The sequence below is a fragment of the Euprymna scolopes genome, chromosome 28 (genome assembly GCF_053919585.1).
Source record: "Euprymna scolopes isolate OS-2025 chromosome 28, ASM5391958v1, whole genome shotgun sequence".
NCBI classification, from domain to species: domain Eukaryota; kingdom Metazoa; phylum Mollusca; class Cephalopoda; order Sepiida; family Sepiolidae; genus Euprymna; species Euprymna scolopes.
The window spans coordinates 53,396,810-53,419,878 of NC_136509.1; the positions used below are offsets into that span (position 1 = coordinate 53,396,810).

Sequence of the window (23,069 nt, forward strand, 5' to 3'; positions counted from 1 at the left end):
ATTTACACTCGATAAAGAGTTTAAGTATTAAATATTCCAACTTGTTTGCTAAATATAATTTAAAGTTAATTTGAAGCAACGTGCATTGTTTTTATCAGGTCCTCAATAAAGGCATCTTCATCGTGAGTCTGATGGGCAACAGAGGCACATTTACTCGGTCGTTTAAACACCTGCTGATGGACTTAGAACTCGTTTACCACATCATTTATCTTCTGCTGTGTGTACTTGGCTTGTGTGTTCACGAATTCTTTTACAGTTTACTGGTAAGATATGTTTTTTTGGTTTTTTACTTATTATATCGGTGATTAGAAGGGCGACCTTGGATTGAATAAGAGATCTATGTTTAGCATGCCATCAGAATGACTAAAAATGTCTCTCCTTATGTACTCCTGTTTAAACCCCTGAAACCCTTAACTTTTTTGAAACTTCTATCAATCAAATAAAATAAAGTTATATTGATGTCCAGCATGAACAGAGACCTCACAATATTATTGTAACCTCTTGAAAAAAATTGAAATATATCGGCATAAATAATGACCTTTTTATATTTTTTTAAATATTTTTTTTTAAATTTTTTATTTAAACTGTAATATACGGTAGAACCCCAGATATGGTAGTGCTAGCATACGTTTTTTTCAGGTTATGATGTGGAATGCAATGTTTTTTAGGCCCCTGGTTACAGTATTTGGCCTGCCTTATGGTGTTATTTATAACTTCATTTGATTATATACATGTGTATTATATATTGTACTGTATTTTGTTACTAATTTTTAATGCCATATCCCAGGGTTCTAGAAATCATTTTTTATTAAACATTTTCCTTTTACTGCGGTCCTGGATATGACCTTAAACTATATCCAGTGGTGAGGCCCCAGCTTGTGGGCTTTGGGGAGTGTGGAGCCACCCTTTAATTACCATTGCTCCCAGGTCCACTCTGACCCGGAGTGGTAGTACCTGTTAGGGTCCCAACTATGGGTTAAATAGAAATCGACGCGAAAACAACAAATATATTTTATTTAAAAAAATTTTTCTTCAGAATCTTTGGATTCGGCATTAAATAACCCGAAAAGGGTTGATATGCCGTAAAACAAAAATAACCAACCAACCTTTTACTGCAATTAATCATGTAAAATTCCAAGTCTACATTATTAGGTCTTTGTTCAGTAAAATAAAAAAAAAAGCAAAACATTAAGTGATTTTAGATATAAATTTAAAAGAAAATAAAGATATTACTTATGTCATACTCTGGGTAATGTAGTTTCAGAATATATTGTTATAGGGTCTATCTCCAAAACCTAATGAAGAATTTGTGAACAAACAAACGAGAACTATAACTTATATATACTAGCAAGTATATGCTACCTCTGGCTGCGCTCTTTTGCTAACCTGGAAGGATGATATTGTGGTGAACAAACATAATGTACTAACCGCCAAAGGAGGAGGTAGTGATTGAGAGGATGGTATCCTGACGACTCACCCCCCCCCCACTGAAATAAAAAGAAAAAAAACTAACATCCCATAAAAAGAGAAAGTAATGCCTTGGAGTATGGTATTATAGCAACAGAACAGATACTATACTACATCCCCCCCCCCATATCAAGGGCTCCCTCAGTCTTTGACAGACTATGGTTACTCACGAAGGGGTGCCTGCACGTGAAAGTCTCATTGGCAGGAGGTGCACAATCTCGAACCACACCTCTCCTGAGTTGACATTGTTAAATACCAGTGACAAGTGAAGTGTACAAGACAACTAGAAACAAGTGCCGAGATAAGCGGAAAGCACATACAGCGCCTAGAATTCCCAAATGGTCACCCATCTGGTACTAACCAGGCTTGCCGTTGCTTAACTTCGGTGATATGACGAGAACCGGTGTGCCAACACAATTATGCCGTATATAATAATAAAAAAATAATAAAAATTAAGAGAACGAAGATGTTCTCATGAGAACAGAACAAATACTACATGATTCCCTCTCCTAAAAGGTATGTAATACCTGAAAAGATTAATCTCCTCATCTTAAAAATGGAGGTGGTAATTCCTGGGAGGACGGTCTTATAAAAAACAGAATTCATAATACACTACTGACATCCATTAAAAGATAATACAATAACAGATTAAATCATTATTTTTTTATTTTTTTGTTAGTCATGCAAAAATGCTTAGCGACAAAACAAAAAACTTTTTATCATTCTTGACACTTTTGGCTAAGATCAAAGTACAGTATCTATTCTCAGCATCCCTGTGACACCAGATGTCTGACTGTAGATAAAAAATATTGTGTGTGTATATATATATATATATATATATATATATATATATATATATATATAGAAAATATGACAATGTAAAATTAAAATTGTATATAAGAGAATATTTATTAGAAGTTTTTTTTATAAAATAAATATGCAATTTAAGAGGATTGAAGGTGTTTCTGTATTTGCAGTATACTATATACACAATATTACAGACCCTATCGGTGGGGCATTAGAATACACCAACTGCCCCCCTGCAGAGGGTAAAAGTTCCTCAATGGGGGTCCTGGATATGACCTTAAACTATATCAAGTGGTGAGGCCCCAGTTTGTGGGCTGTGGGGAGTGTGGAGCCACCCTTTAATTACCATTGCTCTCAGGTCCACTCTGACCCGGAGTGGTAGTACCTGTTAGGGTCCCAACTATGGGTTAAATAGAAACCGACATGAAAACAACAAATATATTCTATTAAAAAAATTTTTTCTTCAAAATCTTTGGATTCGGCATTAAATAACCCGAAAAGGGTTGATATGCCGTAAAACAAAAACAACCAACCAACAATATTACAAACTGTAGCATAGAATTAAATTAGCATAACCTGTTTTCATGTTGATACACCTAGGATAGATGGAAAAAATCTTTTTATTAATCTTATATATAAAATATAAAACTCATTATGGCTGTCTGTCTTCATTTTTTTCAAACTGCATCTCTTGCAAGATACGGGGTTGCAGAACAGCGCAAAGCAGGTGAAATGATTACATTTTTTGTGGACTGTTTTTTATGGTTCTTTAGCCAGTAAAAATAGCTGCTAAGGGGTCAAAATTTAAAGAAATTTGAACTTTATAGGTGTAAGACAGCTGAAAGTTCCCTTGTATGCATGCACAAATATACATTAATGTTGGTTCGTTTTTAACTATTTCATATCCAATTAAAAATAGCTCAAACGCTAATGACTAAGATTGGAGTGCTATGTTTGGTTTCAGTTTCGATTCTAACTAATGGCACCCAAGTCATATTTTATTTCTTTTTCTATTTTTGAAATTACTACTATATATTGGTACAATATAATAATCAATAGACAATTGGCTCAATAATAATAAATACGAAATTGTATAAATTAAAATATCACATTTAAGCTTATTTTATGGCTGAGCATCCTGTTAGTTTATATATAAATTTCAACTATGATATCTGAAATCATTGCTTATGTTGTAATTTGATTTGTTGCAAAGAATCTATTTTGCAAAATACAAATCTGATTATTTGATTGATGCAATTTTTGCTTTTATCTGTTTTGTCATATATATATATATATATATATATATATATAGGTGGGGCTCTTCAACTTTGGATGATAGCTCACCTAGGAAAAGGTAACTCTGATTCAAAACCTATTTCCTTGCGGGATTATCCCATCAGGGGAAAGACTAAAGGAATAAAGTTTGATAGAAAATCCATCAGTCATCACTGGCAATTCCTGTGGTGCAGTTAGAGCCAAGCTGTATCAATTCTTTCTCTTGGATCCTCTGGCTTCACAAAGGGGAAGGGGACTGTTGCACAAGCAACAGCTATCCTCCCATATCAACCTGCTAAGGCTATGTAGCTCCACTGCTACACCATTGTCTCCCGAAACAGATGGTTGCCAACACACACACACATATATATTTATTATATATAAGCCTAAAATTAACTTTAGAAGATATTTCATAATTAATTGAGGTAAATTTTTGATAGGCCAGATTATCTTCCTGACACCAACTTAATGAGGTAATTGGGAGCAGTATTTTCATTGAGACACCATCTTTAGAGGATTGCATAACAAGGCTAAAGAGCATTTTAAACAAAAAAATTCATTAGTATTTATCAGTAGCTGCAACACTTTGCTTGAAGATTTTTTGAATCATTACTTGCTATCATCTTCAGATGAACTTTAATAAAAGATGTCTTTCTAATTTTATCAGATCTTGAGTAGAAAATGGTCAATCATATTTTTGACTGACACAAATGTAAAAGAGGTAGGGGGCAAGAGAGGTAAAAGGAATATAATAGGCGAAGAGAAATAGAAGAGGCAAGTGGCAGCAGAAGAAGAGTTTGTAGTTAAGAGTTTCCTTTATTATATACTAATTCCATTTTGTTTTGTTTTTTTAAATAGATTTCTAAATTTGAGTCAAATGGTTATTAAACTCTTAGTTGGATAAAACATTTTTGAAAGGAATTAGATCAAGTTTTATTTTTCATAACATGTACTAATAACAAAGAAAAGGAAATGGCTATTCAGAATGGAATATTGATTGCATATAATGAAATCCATTAATGACAAACTTTGATAATCCAACTGAATTCACTATGATATAGATTTAGAAGTGAGTTTATTGTTTAAAAACTAAAGAGAAATTTTCATTGAATTCTGATCTTTTCATAATTGTTTCTTGTTTACTATTTTGAATGTTTATTAAATCCTCCTAAATCCAATAATGTTTGCAGACAACTGTACTTTGTTAAACATTCCTTTTTTTTTTTTTTTTTTTTTCCTTATTTTAGCTGCTTGATGTTGTTTATCGAGAAGAAACACTGCTGAATGTTATAAAATCTGTCACCAGAAATGGACGCTCAATCATTTTAACTGCAGTTCTTGCTGTCATTCTCATCTACCTCTTCTCCATCATTGGTTATGTATTCTTTAGAGATGATTTCATGATGGAAGTTGAGCACCTGGCAGAGATTTCAGGTAACAATATTTACATTGTATGTATAAAGTTTATGTGGATGTGCTTTTGTATGCTTGTGTGCGATAAAATTCAAAACTAATAACTTATGAATTTTGGAACATGATTGCTCAGTGTAAAAGTAAGGCAGGCTATATTAGTTCTAAACTGGGGGTTGAGTGGAAAATTCAGATTTTGATCAAATTTCAACCATTATAATAATAAATATACCCCGGAGTGCTAGTTAATAAAATTAATTCAGTGAACAGAAGTTTTGCACCACTTATGTCCCCTTATAAAGATTAAAATCAATATCTATACTACTAAATCTTAAGTTTAGTATACGGATTCCAATTTTGATTAAAATCCATTAAATGACTTGGATTCTAGAATGTCTCAAATTTAGGCCTTAAACTTAGTTTTTTATAAAGAAATTGAAATTCAAGGATTCTTAATTGGTATCTCATACGTATAATGATATAGATGTATAGGTGAACTTAGTTTTATTCAAAACTAGCCTGGGTGACCAGTGTTGCCCGGGTGAGCAAAAACAAAACAAAAAGTGGTAGTAGGCAGGCAGGCAGGCTTGAACCCGCAATGCAAAGGCAGAAAAGTAAAAAAAAAAAAAAAAAATTAAAAAAAACTCCATGACCCAACCTGAAGTAGTCAATTAAAAAGATGACTTGCAGAATCAAATTTAATGTAAATCTGAAATATTTTAATTTCAAATGCGGAGAGGGCTAAACCTATATTATCCTCTTTAACCCTTTAAAATACTCCAAAGAAACTAAAATTTGGGTATTATTGATTGATTTCTCATACCTATGACCAAAATTTTTCATAAAAATTGTAAGCCTCTGAATTTCAAAGAGTTCCAACACCTCTATTATATAAAAGACAAAATGGATGCACGCGTTTGTATATTCACAAAAGGCTTTTTGCGTCGGGGTTCTTGTGTCGGGAGAAGTTTTCTTATACTTTCTAGATCATAATATCTCAGATTCGCAAACAGACATCGTCTCTATCTTTTTTGTGATCGAATTTTTAAAACTGTTGGTGTCTGGCCTTCTAGCTGGGTAGTATTTGTTCTGGAATTGGTCCTTGGTCAATGTAGGGAAAACCCTTCATACTGAGATAATTACTATTTATTTGGATACTACCAAAGTGCTCTCTTTTTTGGGGGAGCTCAAAACGACCTTCGTGGGAGATTTAAAAGCAACACCATTTCTGCAAGTCATCTTTTTGATTGACTACATTAAATTTGAACACTTTACACTTCTGGTCGCGTCTTAGAGTAGGGGTAAGACGTCAGGTTTTTTCACTTTCTTTTCCGTCTTCGCATCGCAGGTTCAAGCCTGCTTGCCTATTACCCCTTTTTTTTTTTTTTTTTTTTTTTTGCTCACCTGTGCAACGCTGGGCATCCAGGCTAGTTTTGAATAAAACTAAGTTCACCTAAATATAAACATATTACTTAACCCATAGTTCTACCACTTCTGTCTCAGAATTCGTAATGATTGATTAATTAGTTCCAGAGTTTATCACACACAAACATATATAAACATGTATCAAATCCCTAAACAATATTGCATTTAAGAGAAGTATAATTGATGACATAAAAACACTCATTAATGATATTGTACAGATTGTATTTCGTGTTCTGCATTAATGATTTAATGTCTTTTTTTATTAGTTGCTAACAGTAACAATTCAATGGAGGAAACTTGCTCAAGTAATGAAACTTGTTCTGCATCACAAAATTTGAATCATTGGCTGACTAATGGTGAGTAAAATAAATGTTCAATTATAATAAACTGAAAATATTTCAGATGATTTTTATATGTGTAGGTCTTTACTTGTGCCAGTTGCCAAACTAAAATGAAAGTAATTAACCATAATATTGTCTCTGTTTCAAATGTTAGGCTTGAGTGGTTTTTCTTTTGTTAAACATTTTTTTTAATCATTACTTGCTATCATCTTCAGATGAACTTTAATAAAAGATGTCTTTCTAATTCTATCAGATTTTGAGAAAATGGTCGAGCATTTTTTTGACTGACATAAATATAGAAGGTAGGGGGTAAGAGGGATAAGGAGGAACAGAAGAGGCAAGTGGCAGCACAAGAAAAGAGTTTGTAGTTAAGAGTTAAGTTAATTGTATACTGGTTTCATTTTTTGTTTTTTAAATAAGGTTTCTAAATGTGAGTCAAATGGTTATTAAACTGACTATCCAGTTGTAGATAGGTTTCTATAGCTTGCACGGGTCTGCTTTTTGGCGACTACTTGGATATCTGTTCCCCATTTAGTTTAATCCAGAATACCCCCCTCCACTCCTCATAAAGTTGTCCAGCTTTAAAGTGCTTCTTCATAGTTGCAGTCCAGGTCTTGCATGAGTGGCCAATACCAGATAAGTTATCACTTCTATGACACAGGCTCTATTTATCTACGCACCATTACGCTTGACATAACCAAATCAACAAAGATGTTTCTCATGTAGTGCTACATCCAGGAAAGGGGATTTGGAGTCTTCCTCTGACATGCTCTCTCACCTTCATACAGCATGACTCACTCACTACAGAAGTTGTTCCTGTCCTGGAGTCTGAGAGGCCAGCACTCCTTGGCATGCAACATTACATTGTGAACGCAACCAGGGAATACCACATCACGATTATGTAAGGATATGCAGTTATTGGCCAGGAGTGGAAGAAGCTCCTGAAACTTGTCTAAGGAATATTATTTTAGAGTTAAATAATTATTTTTCTCTCTCGGATGAATTCATTCTCAGCATATTTTCATTTTCTCTTCATCTTTTTTAAAATAAATTTCACTAAACTATAAATTTTATTTGTTTCTTATTCATTCTAACACATAAAAATACATAAAAGAACTAAAACTTGCTATAACAGAATTTGTGTTATGCATACATTTCAAACTTCCTAATGCATAAAATAAAAACCAGACTTGTGCAGAGATCTTGTTTCAAAGACATGCCAACAGAATTGGTCTGGATATAGAGGAAACTGACCATGTGTTAACATAACTGATATGAGCGGACATGAACAATGGCTAAATTATGTCACATCTGTGTTCAGATGAAAAATAGGAGACAAGAGGAAGTGAACTTCTGAGTAATACGTTCTTACATTTGTTAAATATAGTTATTGTCAAGGCACCAATATGTCATTTCCTTCTCATCATGACTGATGAGATGTGAGAATAAAAAAAAGACGAACAGAATGTGACTTTATTTCTTTTCTCTAATACATTTCAACTGAATCAAGCCTGTGTTATGTTCTTTTGTTCTTGTGTTGATGAAATTATTAAGTAAAATATAAAATGCAAAATTCTACATATTAAAGTTGATTTGATTGTAGAGAAGAGGATTTATATGGAAGTCTACTAACCCTTTTTTTTTCTTCATCTTGAACAAGGCCAGTCAGATGAATGCATACGCTACTACAAAATGACTATCTCCAATTTTCAACAAGAATCTCAAGCTATAAGAATATTGTTGGCTTAAAAATTAAGCTCCATAAGTTTGACTCATAAAAGTAATTTCTTGTATGTGATTTTCTGAATATTACATTTATGATTTTCTGAATATATATAAGATCTTTGATATTTAATTGATTAGAAAGAAAGTCAGGGCAAAAAATATAACTTGCTAGAAGTAGATGTGTCTGGCCACATTGGACTGAAGTAGAATATTGAATAAGAAAAAAGTCACCATCTTTCATAAAGACTAAATCTATACAGCTGAATAGGTATCCACTTTTATTCAAAGGAACACTGGAACATAATGAGAATTGTTTAGTAGGATGGCTTTTCTTGATAAAAGAATGTTGTATCCTGAGGCTCCATTCTTGCAGATTGCTTGCACCTAAACAAGAATAAGGTAGCACATCCTTTTTAGTGATGATCACAACTAAAATTGATTTGAACCAAATTTTTGGTGCCAAATTTTGTTAACATGTATTTATTTCGATTTTGTGCAAACACAATTATAAACTTTTTTTTTATAATTTTCTTATTTTTTTTCAAGCTGGGGATGGGGTATCCTACTGCATGCCAAACATTCACCTGCTATCTCGTATTTCAATTGAGAGATCTTTTTAAGATTTTAGCCGTCATTTTAAGTACAATTATTTGATTCTTTCTTACACTTGGTTCACTGGGTATATTTGCCAGTTTTTGAAATTTTGTTTCATGAGCCCAGTTGCTCCTTTAATTACTGGAATGATACTAAGCATGAGTGCAAAGCCAAACCACAGCTTGGTATAATGCATAATACTGCACATTTATTTCTCATGTGAAACTGCTGCAAACATTTCCCAATCTTCCTATTTCAGATGAAAACAAAGATGATGTGGAGGAAAAACAGCGAGCGTGCGATTCGTTAATTATGTGTATTGTAACTTCTCTGAACCAAGGTCTTCGAAATGGAGGTGGTATTGGAGATGTATTACGAAAACCAAGTAGCAAGGTAAAACCTTTTAGTTTAATGCAGGTGTTTTTTATTCATCATTTCTTTTACAATGTTAAGAATATGTTTTAGAAGTTTCCAGCGAGTTTACTCAGCTGTACCTATTTGACTTTGCCCAGGAGTTTTTAATTTCACTTTTTTGTTGTTTTTAATTTTTACTCTAACTTTGTAAAATCGGATTTTAAAAATAAAATTATGATTTGCTCATTAAACTATTAATTGTACCAAATTGTTGTAAAATATAAATATTCTTAAGCTAATGTTATGATTTGTAGTATATAAATAGAAATCACAACATTACCTTAAGAATATTATAGCTTCCAAAACTTACAAAACACAAGGTTTTCATAAGAATTTTAAAGCCAAAAATAACTTTCTATTTTACAATTTAAATGCTTCCAAATTTTTTAGATTCTGAGAGATTTTGAATAAAAAAAAAATTAAGAATGATAAAGCTTAAATAATTTACTTAATACAAATTCAAATTTGAAATTATAACCCTAAAAATTTAAAGCTATTCAATGATGTCTAAAAAGCATAGAAAGAAAAAAATTGTTCAATAACAAAATTCATCTTTTTATTTTTGATTGAGAATTTTTTTGAATACAGAATTTTATGGACATGTAGAAATGGAAAATCTCATCAAATTTTGAAAAATCCTAATTTGTATAGTGGGAAAGAAAGATTTATTCAATTGCAAAGATTAAAAAAAAAATGTTAATGTTATTTTAAATACCAGAAATGATGCAAATATATAGATAAAAAAATAAAGATGTTTTGAAATTAGAATTTTTTAGAATTTATAAAATGGTTATTTTAGTTTAAGCTATTGCATTTTTGATTTAAATAAATATTTGATGAATAATGAATAAAAAAAACATTGTAAGTTACATAAACACGAAATGCAGTTATCTCGTAATTTTATTAATATAAATGCATTTCAACTGTAATACATCATTTACATATCTTAGCTAAAAGCAGAAATGAATTTTACAAAAGCATGAATGTTGAAGTCCCATGAAAAGAGATGTGGTGGATCAGAAATCTCACCCAGCCAAACTATTTAAACTTCTTTCTGCATTTGTTTGGTAGAAAAATGTTTGAAGCTGTGTTTTGTTTCAAATTAAAATAGATCTCTATAATATTCAAATACTGTACACATCTTTTCATACTTTATTGGCAAAAAGGATATCAAAAACTTTATCACAGTTAGATTGGGGAGTATGTAATTAGGTTAAAATAAATCTAATATAAATCGTTTTAAGAATAAATTTAATTCAGAAATTTAAAAATGTAAATTTTAGTGATTTGATCTAATTATTTAGAATTTGATTTGTCTATTCCTATCTAAATTAATAAATGCAAAAGTTGGGCTCATTTCTCGCACTAATGGTAAAATCAAAATGCCTGATCACAAATTATTTTAACTTTAAACAATAGACACATTATTTTTATATATTGCCCATGTATATGTGATATCAGTTACAAGGTTATCTAATTTGCATATTGATTTTGAAAAAGCACATTTAATTATTATGTTTTAAATTCAATGATTCTTTTGATTCTAATATAATAAATTCTTTGTTTGTAATATTGCTTAATTTCCTAGACAGATATTTAGCATTTGTCTTTAAATGTTTCTTTCTATAGTTGGACTGTCTTGATTTTCAAGTTTCTAAATTGCAAGTGAAAAAGCAAATTGATTTTTTCATTTTTTTGTCACATTCAAAAGATAAATAAATTTGTATCAAAATTACCAAAATGTTAATGGTTATTTTAGTGATGGGACGATTTCAAAATTTTTCTCTGATTCCGATACAATTACTGATTCTGATTCTTTTAAAATCACTAAATATTTATTTATAGCGTTGTTTTTCTTTAGATTACTGTAAAAACCCATGTGATATATTTTTGCAAACATGAGAATACACTTTAATTTTGTTTGTAGCCTAAAAGCAATACACATTTCACATTTTTTATCTTTAGTAGCAATAATAAAAAATTAAGTTTTAAACAAAAACAAACCAAATAATAAACAATTACAAGAATCGTTTTTTGAATTGAAATGTAGGCAGAATTTTCTGATTCAGTACCGATTCCAATACCTTAAAAAGATCCAAGTTTCTCAATTGTGAATAATCGTACCAATACTAGTTAATTTATTGATGTAGATGAGAAAAATTTTCTGTTTACAACAAAAATATGAATGAAATGTTTGTTACATGTTTTAAATTGTTTCATTTTAACTTTGTGAAGTGATAGCAAATCAGCAAAACCAACCAATTATTTAAATTGTAACAAATGTTTGTGTTTATGCCTCCATACTACTACCCAATCAATATGGAGTACGGCCTCCAGTCCCACCCTAAAAATTAAACATTGCAAAATATAAAAAAAATGGTAATATAGGTTTCTTCCCTTAATCCTGGGTAATGCCAGGGCTTTCTTCTAATGTTAAATATTCTCTGAAATTTTTTCTTTCTCATGAGATTAGTAATTAAAACAAGAGATGCCCAAAAGCAACATATAAAAAAATATATATCAATTTCAATGGTTTTTACAAAGTCTTAAGACATTAATATCTGTTTTCTTATCTCTTTGATAGGAACCATTATTTGTGGCCCGAGTCATCTATGATCTCTTGTTCTTCTTTATCGTTATTATTATTGTATTAAATCTCATCTTTGGTGTCATTATTGACACTTTTGCTGACTTGAGGAGTGAAAAACAGCAAAAAGAAGAGATATTAAAAAACACTTGTTTCATTTGTGGTAAGTATGTTTTCTTTGTTTCTCCTTTCAATTAAAAAAAAAATAGTAAAATCTGTTAATTTTCTTCATTTATACACACATTATTAGCTACATATGGGCATACATGTTTCCGCTCTTGTATATTTACAAGTAGGCATAAATTGTTCTAAACAGCTGGTTGGAGTGTTACATGATAAAAGGGCTGTCCCCCTTTCATGTAAGTAAAAAATAGGGAATTAGTTAAATGTAAATATAATCAAGGATTCGAACTTGCGAAGCTAGATTTGGAATTTAAAATTGCAATCATAAGTTAAAATAAATACAGAATGTTATTGAAATAAGGAATTGCAATTGTTTAGCTTACATATCTGTATATGGAAAAGGAATGTAATAATGAAATTTGTTTCTGTTAAGGAATTTAATCGTCGATTGAAATTGTAAACATATTTTGTAAAAATGTTATTTGAAAAATAGGTTACTGAACTCGGGGTCATGTTAAGTTTGGCAACGTGACACATGTCATCCAATGTTCTTTATGAGCACATGTTTAATCATGCGATGACGTGACGAGTTCTCAATATAGATAGTTTTTAGATGGTTCTCTTGCAGTAACATGTACACTGTCTATTATATGTACTCTGTCTCTATATCTCACCAATGTCTCCATCTCTTATAACATGAACATCTTAAGACATATGAACACTCAACACATGAACACTCCTAAGACTGTCTCTAGATATCACTCTAAGACTCTCCTAAGACGAACAACAACAACAACAATACGGAATATATGTCATCTTAATAATACCACCAGTACAAAACATATACACATATTTAGTACCTTCTAATAATAACACCCACCCCTACGTAACAGGAGTATTAGATTTTAACAACCCTAGAGCAAAGTTTAGAACTTAATTAGTGGGTAACAAAATTGTATAAAGTTTTTCTTATGGTGAGGAGACATCTTTCATAGTTAGGCGATAAGAATTAAGATAGAATTATATGCATTACTCACAATGAAATATATGTATACTTTGACAAAATAGTATAGGATTTCTGTTTCTTTTTTTCCTCTTAATTCTTAAAAAAGAAAAAAAAATGGAAAAAAAGAACTGTACATCTGCATTTGAGATTAGTTGCCTGGTGATGTCGAATTTCAAAAGAAATAACAGCTGAAACATATGCATATATGTAGCCAATAATGCTTGCATGAAGAAACTCAAACAAAAATACAGCTCTACTTATTATTGAGCACTATTTTATAAGCACTGGTGTTTCATTGGATTAACAGCTAGGAAACCACAGCAATACAATTATTAATATTGATTTGTACATTTTCAGATTCGCTCTAGGAATCTAAAAAGTTCCATAAAAATTCTGTTAATGACAAACTGCATTGGTGATGAGGCTTCAATTTTTTTTTTTTGGGGGGGGGGGGGCTATGAGTGTGGAGTCATTCTTTAGTTAACACTACTTCCAGATTTATTCTGATCCGGACATTTCTTTTCCTTAACATGAATTGTCTTTTGCTATAATTCTTAGTCTTTCCTTCTTTCTTGCAATTTTGTATAAATGAAAGAAGAAAGCAGAGGAAAAATATGAGACAGGCAAAGAAATTTTCTATATTCATTGTTTAATTGCTTAAAAATTACTTCACAAGATACATGCCTACAAAACAAATTAATCTAAACTTTATGAAGTATTCTCAAAGTTATGCCATGAAAACGTTGATAACTGAAAACGTTTTTATATGATGAGGCTAAACTTGTTTATGCTGCTTACTGTTATCAATACATCAATTTTGGAAAAATTTCAACCATAACTAAATATGTTAATGTCATATAAGATGTGGAACTACATCTTATATGACATAGGGCTACAATATGGACCATATGATTAACTTGTTATCACTAAAAGTGTGACCTTCATATTTTCCATAACCTTAACCTTTGTATAGAGATGCCCAAATCAAATCTGTTCTAATTTGACTGATATTCTGATCAAGTTGAGTGATAATAGGTCAAACGGTGTGTTCTAGGTTGCCCACAGATAAACAGTAACAAACAAACTTGACTGAAAATATAATCTCCTTGGTAGAGATAAAAAGCTATGCTGAAAAAAATAAATGTTATGCTTAAATATTGTCTTATATCTGATTCTTGAATAATTTTCTTCATGATTTGTCTCCCCTGTTCTGAAAAATGAAAACAAAATAAAAAAATTATCCAGAATAACACAAATGCATAAGTGCCTTTCAGAGTTACAAAAAATGAAAAATTCTGAAATTTTTTGTTTTTACAATTCAACGTTATAAAACTAATAAATTTCTTGCCATATATTTCTTCAGGTTTGGATCGATCATCTTTTGACAACAAAGCAGTTTCATTTGAAGAACATCTGAAATCTGAACACTGTATGTGGCATTACCTTTTCTTTATTGTTTTGGTAAAAGTTAAAGACCCGACAGAATTCACCGGACCTGAAAGTTATGTCTATGCAATGGTTAAAGTAAGAAAAACTTAATTTTTATTATTCACATTCAAATTGTATTATCTACTATATATTTTAATCATCTCTTTAGTAATATTTTAATTTAGGGTTCATCAAAACAAACAAATAAGGATGCATAATATATTTATTTAGTATAAAACATATTGTTAAACTGAATAGTAAACTTCTTTCACCAAAAGGTTTTAATAGCAAAATAGTTTCCAAGAATTAAATATCTCCTGGATTTTTTGGTATTATCAAATTAGCATACTTTTGGCTCCAAATTTCTTAAGCAATAGTCAAATTTTCTTTCTCATGTCATGTTTTGAAAAAATTTTGCAAATGTAACTTTTTTTTAAATATCTTATTTCTCCAATTGAGTTGATTACAGAATCTTGATTAAAAAAAAAAAAAAAAAAAAATGAGCTATCTTGGTCATTTCCTTCTTGAGAATTTTTCTAAGTTTTGAAAACCATTTCTCTTGTCTTTCTCAATGTTCTTGATGTTTTTAGTCATTCTATGTCCTGATTACAGTATTTTGCTTGTTGATTTAAAAATTCCAATATGAATTTTTAAAGTAATATTTAAAAGAAGTAATCATTTGTATTTTGTTAATACTACATAGGTCAAGCTAAAGAATTCCAACATAATTTTTTAAAATTTCTCCATGTTTTTTAAAACCTCTTGTATCTCTTTTTTCGTAATGTTATTAATACCAAATAGGTCAATATGCAATTCTTAATTGATAATTTGTAGTATAATAGACAGTTAAACAGTAAAAAAAAAAATACACTCAAAATTCATTGTTGGAAATCAGCTAATTTTAATGTTTTATAACAAAATTGTTTAATTCCATAAAAAAATTACCATATTTGTTGAAAGAGATTCAACATGGTTGCTTTTTGTTGGCACTTATGTTTAGTTTGTTCAAGTACAAAATCACTGGTTAACAATTTATGAATCATTACTCTCATAAAGAACATTTTATTTAGTATTTACAAATAAATTTTGCAGAAACAATAAAATGACTAACTTTGGAAGAATTAAATCTCTATTCTAAAAATTTGTCCATCTTCCAAAATAGCTAATTTTATTTTCATTAATTTTTTTTATTATTGCATCAATCACAATTCAATTTTTTCTTTTTCCATAATAGGATAAAAACTTAGATTGGTTTCCTCGGATGCGAGCAATGTCTCTAACTGCGGAAGAAAGTGATGGTGAACAGAATGAACTGAGGAATTTGCAGCAACAGCTCGACAATACCAATAAACTTGTTCTAACACTTTCTCAACAACTGTTAGAACTTAAAGAACAAGTAAGTTTTTTGTTTTTCCTCACTTTCAATGAATCTTAAATGGTTGGCTATTTTCTCTGAAAATTGTTACTATTGTAACAATCTTTTTGTTATCATGATACATAATTCACAATTTCCAATAAGGTTGAATGTAAAATTAATTTAAATCACACAACAGAACATCACAAAATTTATCGGACTATATGACTCACAATTTAAAAATTTTTTTTTTTTTGAATTGCTGAGTAGCCTGTCCCTATAGGAAAAACAACAAACTAAATTCAAATAGCAATACTGATTTTTTTTTTTTTTTTTTTCATATATAACTAGCAGGCTGCCTGGTGTATGCTTAAATATAATATTTTGATTAAAAAAAAAAAAAAAGAAATTAAGGAATTTACATGCGGGGTTTGAACCTACAGACCACATCATGCAAAAAAAAAAAAACCCTGCTATCAACTTTCTCACAGTAGAATTTTCATGGCCCGTTGTTCTATCATTGTTGCTAAGCAATGACATGGAAAAAATGGCTTTACTTATGATAGAAATAACGGTTTTGATTAGCGGTAATTATCAGGGGTATTCTGTGACAAAACTTAACTAAGCTCACTCCCAGACTTATATACTAAAGTTCTGTAAATTTTAAAGAAAATCTGTTCAGCTGTTTTGGAATCTATAAGGAACGAACTCCCTCACACACAAAGTTGCATTTATATAATTGTAGAGATATGCTTTTGAATGGCATTGAAATTTTGCTGCACAAATGAAAGATTGGAAGAGCAGTTCAATAGAAAATAAAATGAGGTCATTTGTTTTAGTAATGTTTGTACTAATATAAGTATATTTATTAAAAATCGGTTGGGATATCTGGCATTGCCTAGGGTAAAAGTGTAACACTTTTATCTAAACTTTTATTTCTTATTTATCTTACTCTTTTGCCTCCTTTCTTCTTCATCCAGCCCATTACTCTCTCAGAACACACACACACACACACACGCGCATACATAGACAAATCATTTTTATAAATACCTCAACTTGGCATAAGGAAATTAATTTCTTGATTTAAAAAAAAAAAAAAAAAAAAAAAAAAAATCATAATTAGTACATAATCTCTTTGGAAAACCTACCTCCCTTGACAAATTTGTATCTGTTTAAATCCAAAGAATGAAACCTTTTTAATTTTAGATATTATTTATTTAATGCAGCACTGATCAAGTAAATACCAACCTTGTTGGTAGATGTTTTGTTGTTTTGATGTTTTAGCTGGACATACAAACATACACACAAACAACTTGCCTAGAGTAAAACTGTAACATTTTTATTTAAACTTTTATTTCTTTTCTATCTTACTCTTTTGCCTCCTCTTTTTTCTCCATCCAGTCCATTACTCTCAAGATACACACACACATAATTCTATTTTGCATACTCAAGGTATGAAAAATTGGTAAGAAAGAAAAATAATATATTTGAGGCTCAAATAAGATCTTACCAAAGGAAAAGGTATTAGAGACAACAACCAAAAACTTACTCTCGATCGTGTCACAGATAAATATCTCACCAAAGAGGTAAGAGATGCAATAGAGGTAAAGGCTCTTGCTGAGGCAGAGGAGGACTTTAGCCAAAGGGATACAACTGAATTTACGTAAACTCAATGGAGCAGGGAGGATAAATGGACGCTTATATGGGTGATAGAATATGCAAAAATTTAGCATTCAAAACTCAAAGAAAAATGCCAAGAATGGCAAAAATCTTCAAATATCACTGCCCAAATAAGAAAGGCATCGCAAGAGAAAAACTTACATACCAGAAGTTTAACTTCATGAAGAACAATGCTTTCTCTACGGAGCAGATTTCCATTATGATTAGAGACATTTGCTTGATGATTGAAGATGATATCTGCCTAATAAGCAACCCTATCTCTCTTCCCAGTGACATTACACCAGAGCCCACTTCACCTCAACTACCCGACATGGTCTCACCAAACTTAACACTGACAGAGGAGACATATTATCAAGGGTAATGCTTAATAAACAACAGTAACTCTCCTCAAGGTTCACCTCTGAAAATATCTCAACTAAAACATGGGCAAAGACAACATTGCAATGCCCCACCTGTAAACATGACACTGGATGCAGACCAGATGGAACTGGAGGAAAAACTGGCTAACAGAATAGAAATGGCATGATGCCTGGCTGTTAGAGATCGACCCAGACTGGTGAAAATAAATTGTACCAAAGCCTTCAAGATCCTTGTTATGAAAGTGAATGATGCTCTCGCAAAAATTGTCCCGACTAATGCGTCATTAACTGAAATAAACCATGCAACTTTTGAGGTAGCATGGTTTATGCAGAGGAAACTTTTGCCCCAGCATAAAGAGAAAAAAAAAGGAAAATTTAAGGTCAAAACAAAAGAACCAGTCTGGAAAAGTAGGCTTCAACAGAAAATCTTAAAACTCCGAAAGGAAACATCCCGGATATCTGCCTTTCTGTTATGTGACAGCCCAGGGGAAAAATTAAAAAAGATGAATAAACTTAAACCGACTATTCTCTTCATAACCAAGTGCACCTAAGAGCTAAGGTAGCAGAAAACCAAGCTGAAATAAAAGCTTTAGCTGCACAAATTAAAAATAAACAGAAAATGGAGTCCAAATCATTGAATAGGTTGTTTGACAAGAACCCAAGGATGGTGTACAGAAATTTAATTCAAGAGGAAATCAAGGTAAATTCGCCACCGTCACAGGAAGAAGTGGAGTTGTTCTGGAAGCCACTATGAGGACCTTTAAAAACCCAGGAATTGACATGATTCCAAACTTCTGGCTTAAAAAAAAACTCACGGAACTTTGTGAACATTATACGCAGGCATTTACTCATGTTGTCAGCAGCGAGGAAGATTCACCAAAGTGATTAACTCTTGAAAAACGACTCTGATGCCCAAGAGCCAAGAGACTCACTTGCCCAATAAATACAGGCCTATCTGCTGCCTCTCAACCACATAAAGTAGCTTACAGGAATAATTGCAGATGCAATCTACCAACACCTGACCGATGTCGAGTACCTTGAAAACGAACAAAAGGGATGTACCAGGAATAAACTTGGTACAAAGGGCCAACTTCTCAACAAAACCATCCTTAAGGACTGCAAAAAGCGTCAAAGGAACTTGTCAATGGCTTGGATAGACTATAAAAAGGCATTCGATAGTGTGCTGCAATGTTTGGAGATGTATAATGTCCATGAGAGCATAAGGACATTCCTTAAAAAACAAATGACTGTGTGGAAAACATCAATTGCTCTACACCACATGGAAGGGACAATGCAGACTTCAAATCTCGGTGTCCAGCAAGTTATATTTCAAGGTGATAGCCTATCACCATTGCTCTTCTGCCTTACTATTGACCCACTCAGCAAGCTCATCAAAAAATGTGATGTTGGGTACAGTCTTAGTAGATCTCAAACTCTGTGCAGAGACAGAAAAACAGCTTGTCTCTCTGATAGAAAATGTAAAGACTTTCACAGAAGATGTCTGCATGGAGTTTGGATTTGACAAATGTGCCAAATGCACAATAAAAAAAGGAAAAAAGACGACATTCGAAAATATTTGGTTCAATGATGGCTGTATTGAAGATCTAGGAGAGGATGCCACATATAAGTACCTTGGTATAGAGGAGAATGTAACTGTGGAGTATGAAAAAATGAGACATAAGGTGGAACAAGAATACACATCACGTCTTAAAAAGATCCTCAAATCCGAATTAAGCCCCAAAAACAAAATAACTTCCATAAATCAACTTGCAATCCCTGTCATCACATATGGGTTTGGTATTATTGACTGGCCTCAATGCAATATCATTAGGTTATATACAAAGACCAGGAAACTCCTAACCTTTCATAAAATAATATATCGAAACCAATGTATGGACAGGATATACCTACCACGAAAAGAGGGTGGCTTTGGTCTCGCTGAAATAAACCATGCATATCGAACCACCATAGTAAGCATGGGGCAGTATATTAAAATCTCAACAGATATGACAATACAAATAGTGGGGGACCACCATGAACATCTACCCCAACAAACCTCAGTCACAAAGCTTGCTGAAAACTTTGGGGGTGTCATACTGGAAAATACTGCCGAGGTATATGATGAACCAGCAACACAGATTGCAAGAAAAAAAAAAGAAATACATCGAAATAGACACAAGGATGGGAACAACATAAAAGAGCAGGAAAGTTCCTGGAGGAGCTTAAACAGGAATATATAGACAAAGATGCTTCACTCCAATGGCTCAAGGGCAGGAGACTTCCATTTGATGAGGAAAGACTCATTGTAGTCAGTCAACATCAGGGCTTACTCACAAATGGATTTTAAAAAAATGGTGGGCCTACAAGCAAATGGCTAATGCCGGTTTTGCCACTCAGCAATTGAGAGCCCAAGCCACCTAATGTCTGCATGTCCAATCTTATTGGCAGATGGCCTTTACACTGCCCGTCACAACAAAGTATGTAAGTACCTCCATTGGAAGATCTGTGGAGAGATGCAACTTGACAGTGACAAACATCTGGGAACATGAACCATCACCAATAACATAAAACGGAAAAGTGACCGTGTTCTATGACAAAGACATACAGGCAGGCAGATACATAAAAGACAAGGCCATCAAACCAGATATTGTTATATGGAACAAGCCTGAAAGAACTGCACTCATTACTGAACGGGAAAAGATAAAATATCAGGACCTAAAAAATGATCTAAAAACGACATGGTCTCTGAAAGAAATAAACATTATACCGGTTGTGATAGGAGCAACTGGCTTAATAAAAAAGAATCTTCAGAAATACTTAGAAGCAATCCCTGGAAGACCAAGCTGTAACGAAATACAAATAGCAGCCATAAAGGGAACAGCATCTATTCTTAAAAGAGCCCTCGGATATAAATTTAAATCATAACAGAATCAAGTGTTAGTTCTAGGAGGGAACCCCTTGATCTCTTAAAATTTACTGAAGTAAAATAAAAAAGAAAAAGGGACAACTGTTCCTTATAATATAGATGATAAAAGTATATAAATAATGCATTTTATTACTTTTACTACTTTAAAAATGAAATGATTTTCAGTTACTGAAGATTGATTAGCCAATCTGACATCGGTGCATACAAAGATCTTTTTTATTTTTTAAATCTACAATTGTTAATGAGTAGTAGTTCTTATTGAGAGGAGGACCCTACTTATATATAATTATATTAATTCAAAATAAAATAGCGTTTTGAAATAATTTAGTATTTTAAGAACCCAATTGGATGGAAACCATGTTTATATCCAAGCAAATTTAAGGATGTATTTTTTTCAGTTAAACAGCTTCTTCAGAAATAGTAAAAAGACTTTTATATATGATAAGAATAATTGAAATTGAATATTAACTATGTTTTTTTTTTTTATCCTTCTTAGATGACAGAACAAAGAAAGCAGAAACAACGCTTTGGTCTTTTGCACTCCGCTACAGTTCCAATGGCAGCAAACCAAAATGTGTGACTTGTTTAAAAGAAAATCATCTGTGATCAATTTAACTTCCACCTTTTTTTTTTTTTTTTAACAAAAAAAACAAAAATTTATGTGACAGCAGTAAAGAATGCCCTTGTCCCCATCCCTGTTACACTTTGCACCCAACTCCTTTAATATTTGCTGACACTTGAAGAAGCAGAAACCATTTTTGTTTTATGTATAAGTACTATTTTTCTTGCACAGTTTTTGCTTCTAGAATTTTTTTCTTTTTTACATTTTTATAAAATGAATGAAAACACAAAAATAAAATTTATAATGCTGTCCATTCCTTATAAGATTTCCCTCAATCAATTTGGAGTTGAGAGTTAAGAATTTTTGATTTAAAAAAAAATTAAAATAAGTAATCTATTGCAAAAAAAATTTTTTTTTTTTTTTTTTTTTTAATGGAAAGAAATTAATCTATAAAATTATGTATTTTAAAAAAAGGGGGGGGATAGTCAAATGTTTTGTTTATTTTTTATACCATTCTTCTCATCCATATATTTTATTCATCTCATTTTTTTTTTCTAAAACAATTTTTGTCTCTACAATTATTTAAAGTAAGATACTGAAATAAATGTTAGGTTTTTGTCGATGACTTGAATTACAGCAAATTTTTCTGTGTACATTTTAGAGAACTATTACTTTGGGATTTGGAAGTACAAAGTTTGTAATATTTAATTCATTAAAAATCTATTCGCCTGATCTAACCTGAAATAAAGCCTTAATATATTTATATTTTTTGCTTGTTTATTATTGTTGCTAAGAAAAACAATAACACCTTTATTCTTAATTGTTAATTTCAGATCACTTTGAAAAGGTTAATTTTAAAGAGATTTTATAAAAGTTATAAATTTCAAATATTTTAAAGAATTAAATGTTTACCCCCCCCCCTCCCCGCCTTTTTATTTATATTTTTTCTCTTGGAAACTACTGGGTGCTTTTGAAGCACATATTAATCTAGGTATTATTCTGATATCTTTCTAAGTCTTCCATTCTATGTCATGTTTCTCTTTCTAGAGACTTGAAAACTCTAAATTTGCTGCTTTAAGGATTTAGTTTTGATCATGTAAAAAGACAATTTTGAAAAAAAAAAAATATATATATATATATATATATGACAGGAATAAATTTAACCTTAAAAATGTTAAATAAACTGAATTTAAATAATTTATTTTGTTTGGTTTTATATAAAATGTGTTATTTTGATGCTCTTGGTAGATTTGCATGCAAAAGAATGAATCAATTTTCATTTGAAATTCAAAACAACTTCATAATTGTTCAGAAGACTAAAGTTGATTTTGGTAAAAAAAAAAAAAAAAAAAAAAAAAAATGTACACTGAATCATAGGGACATTTTTGTGTTTGTATGTTGAATAATTTTTCTTTGGATGCAATGATTAAATTTGTACAAATACATTTTTAAACAAATTCCAAATGAAACCGAAACTTTTGCTGCTTTCCAATTTCAGTTGTCTACCCCTGCCTCCTACTTTCCTGATGAAATGTTGACTGTTCAAGCAAATTTGAGGCAACTGATTTGTTTTGATCAAATATGTC

The 23,069-nt window shown here is 31.3% G+C and overlaps 1 protein-coding gene across 14 annotated transcripts in view; it reads left to right on the forward strand.

Annotated features, from left to right (window-relative positions):
- LOC145249624 (inositol 1,4,5-trisphosphate-gated calcium channel ITPR1-like) overlaps nucleotides 1-22,246 on the forward strand; it is a 385,709-nt gene extending 363,463 nt beyond the window's left edge. For 12 of the 14 annotated variants that reach the window (XM_080111355.1, XM_080111359.1, XM_080111358.1 and 9 more), the window contains 8 exons: nucleotides 99-263; nucleotides 4,797-4,983; nucleotides 6,651-6,740; nucleotides 9,304-9,437; nucleotides 12,043-12,208; nucleotides 14,538-14,698; nucleotides 15,837-15,998; nucleotides 21,418-22,246. In XM_080111355.1, the coding sequence (XP_079967481.1) occupies nucleotides 99-263; nucleotides 4,797-4,983; nucleotides 6,651-6,740; nucleotides 9,304-9,437; nucleotides 12,043-12,208; nucleotides 14,538-14,698; nucleotides 15,837-15,998; nucleotides 21,418-21,501 (1,149 nt within the window). In that variant the 3' untranslated portion in view covers nucleotides 21,502-22,246. The remainder of the gene's footprint in view (nucleotides 1-98; nucleotides 264-4,796; nucleotides 4,984-6,650; nucleotides 6,741-9,303; nucleotides 9,438-12,042; nucleotides 12,209-14,537; nucleotides 14,699-15,836; nucleotides 15,999-21,417) is intronic. The other 2 variants (XM_080111367.1, XM_080111368.1) reach the window with 1 other exon arrangement.
- The last annotated feature ends 823 nt before the right edge of the window (nucleotides 22,247-23,069 follow it).